Raw genomic sequence first — 2,533 nt, 5'->3', positions numbered from 1 at the left:
AGAGATTGGCATGGTGGTGACTTCAGGAGTTTTAGGAGATGAACTGACTTGGGTAGAAGTGGTCACAGGTGTGCTGGTGTCAACAGAAGGTGTTGAAAGGGTTCTGCCCTCAGAACTGGTCACATGTGTGGTGGTGACAGGAATAGCTGTTAATGGAGTGCTTCCTTCACTAGGAGTTGAGTTTGGCATGGTGGTGACTTCAGAAGTTGTAGGAGATGAACTGACATGGGTAGAAGTGGTCACAGGTGTGCTGGTGTCAACAGAAGGTGTTGAAAGGGTGTTTCCCTGAGAACTTGTCACACGTGTGGTGCTGACAGGAATAGTTGTTAATTGAGTGCTTCCGTCACTAGGAGCCGAGGTTGGAATACTGGTACCTTCAGGAGTTGTAGTAGATGAAGTGATATGGATAGAAGTTTTCACAGGTGTGCTGGTGTCAACAGAAGGTGTTGAAAGAGTGCTACCCCCAGAACTGATCACACGTGTGGTGCTGACCGGAATAGTTGTTAATGGACTGCTTCCTCTACTAGGAGTAGAGATTGGCATGGTGGTAACTTCTGGAGTTTTAGGAGATGAACTGACTTCGGTAGAAGTGGTCACAGGTGTGCTGGTGTCAACAGAAGGTGTTGAAAGGGTTCTGCGCTCAGAACTGGTCACACGTGTGGTGCTGACAGGAATGGTTGTTAATGGAGTGCTTCCTTCACTAGTAGTCAAGATTGGCATGGTGGTGACTTCAGGAGTTGTAGGAGATGAACTGACTTGGGTAGAAGTGGTCACACGTGTGCTAGTGTCAACAGAAGGTGTTGAAAGGGCGTTACCCTCAGAACTGGTCACACGTGTGGTGCTGAGAGGAAGAGTTATTAATGGAGTGCTTCCTTCACTAGGAGTTGAGATTGGCATGGTGGTGACTTCAGGAGTTGTAGGAGATGAACTGAGTTGGGTAGAAATGGTCACAGGTGTGCTGGTGTCAACAGAAGTTGTTGAAGGGGTGCTGCCCTCAGAACTTGTCACATGTGTGTTGCTGAAAGAACTAGTTGTTAATGGAGTGCTTCCTTCACTAGAACTGGAGATTGGCATACTGGTATGTTCAGGAGTTGTAGGAGATGAACTGACTTGGGTAGAAGTGGTCACAGGTGTGCTGATGTCAACAGAAGGTGTTGAATGGGTGCTGCCCTCAGAACTGGTCACTTGTGTGGTGCTGACAGGAATAGTTGTTAATGGAGTGCTTCCTTCACTAGGAGTTGAGTTTGGCATGGTGGTGACTTCAGGAGTTGTAGGAGATGAATTGAGTTGGGTAGAAGTGATCACAGGTGTGCTGGTGTCAACGGAAGTTGTTGAAAGGGTGCTGCCCTCAGAAGTGGTCACACGTGTGGTGCTGACAGGAAAAGTTGTTAATGGAGTGCTTCCTTCACCAGGAGTCAAGATTGGCAAAATGGTACCTTCAGGAGTTGTAGGAGATGAACTGACTTGGGTGGAAGTGGTCACAGGTGTGGTGGTGTCAGCAGGAGGTGTTGAAGGTGTGCTAGGATCAGAAATAGACACCAATGTGGTGCTGACAGGCATAATTGGCAATGGAGTGCTTCCTTCACTAGGAGTCGAGATTGGCATACTGGTACCTTCAGGAGTTGTAGGAGATGAACTGACTTGGATAGAAGTGGTCACAGGTGTGTTGGTGTCAACAGAAGGTGTTGAAGGGGTGCCACCCTCAGAAGTGGTCACAGGCAAGGTGCTGCCAGAACTAGTTGTTAATGGAGTGGTTCGTACACTAGGAGTTGAGATTAGCATGGTGGTGACTTCATGAATTGTAGGAGATGAATTGACTTGGATAGAAGTGGTCACAGGTGTGCTGGTGTCAACGGAAGGTGTTGAAAGGGTTCTGCCCTCAGAACTGGTCACACGTGTGTTGCTGACAGGAATGGTTGTTAATGGAGTGCTTCCTTCAGTAGGAGTCAGGATTGGCATGGTGGTGACTTCATGAGTTGTAGGAGATGAATTGACTTGGATAGAAGTGGTCACAGGTGTGCTGGTGTCAACGGAAGGTGTTGAAGGTGTGCTAGGATCAGAAATGGTCACTGATGTGGTGCTGACAGGCATAATTATTAATGGAGTGCTTCCTTCACTAAGAATCGAGATTGGCATACTAGTAGCTTGAGGAGTTGTAGGAGGTGAACTTTCCTGGATAGAAGTGGTCACAGTTGTGCTGATGTCAACAGCATTTGTTGAAAGGGTGCTGTCCTCAGAAGTACTCACATGTGTGGTGCTGACAGGAATAGTTGTTAATGGACTGTTTCCTTTACTAGGAGTAGCGATTGACATACTTGTACCTTCAGGAATTATAGGAGTTGAACTGACTTGGATAGAAGTGGTCACAAGTGTGCTGTTGTTGACAGAAAGTGTTGAAAGGATGCTCCCCTCCGAACTGGTCACATTTGTGGTGCTGACAGAAATTGTTGTTAATGGAGTGCTTCGTACACTAGGGGTTGAGTTTGGCATGGTAGTGACTTCAGGAGTTCTAGGAGATGAAGTGACTTGGGTA

General features: G+C 47.3%; 1 protein-coding gene across 1 annotated transcript in view; it reads right to left on the bottom strand.

Annotated features, from left to right (window-relative positions):
- MUC17 (mucin 17, cell surface associated) overlaps positions 1 to 2,533 on the bottom strand; it is a 45,138-nt gene that overhangs the window by 27,902 nt on the left and 14,703 nt on the right. The window contains exon 4 of the mRNA XM_011960045.1: positions 2,139 to 2,172. Within this exon, the coding sequence (XP_011815435.1) occupies positions 2,139 to 2,172 (34 nt within the window). The remainder of the gene's footprint in view (positions 1 to 2,138; positions 2,173 to 2,533) is intronic.

Source organism: Colobus angolensis, unplaced genomic scaffold, assembly GCF_000951035.1.
Source record: "Colobus angolensis palliatus isolate OR3802 unplaced genomic scaffold, Cang.pa_1.0 Scaffold500, whole genome shotgun sequence".
NCBI lineage: Eukaryota > Metazoa > Chordata > Mammalia > Primates > Cercopithecidae > Colobus > Colobus angolensis.
The sequence above is the reverse complement of the archived record's forward strand: the minus strand, read 5'-3'. Positions and strand labels throughout refer to the sequence as shown.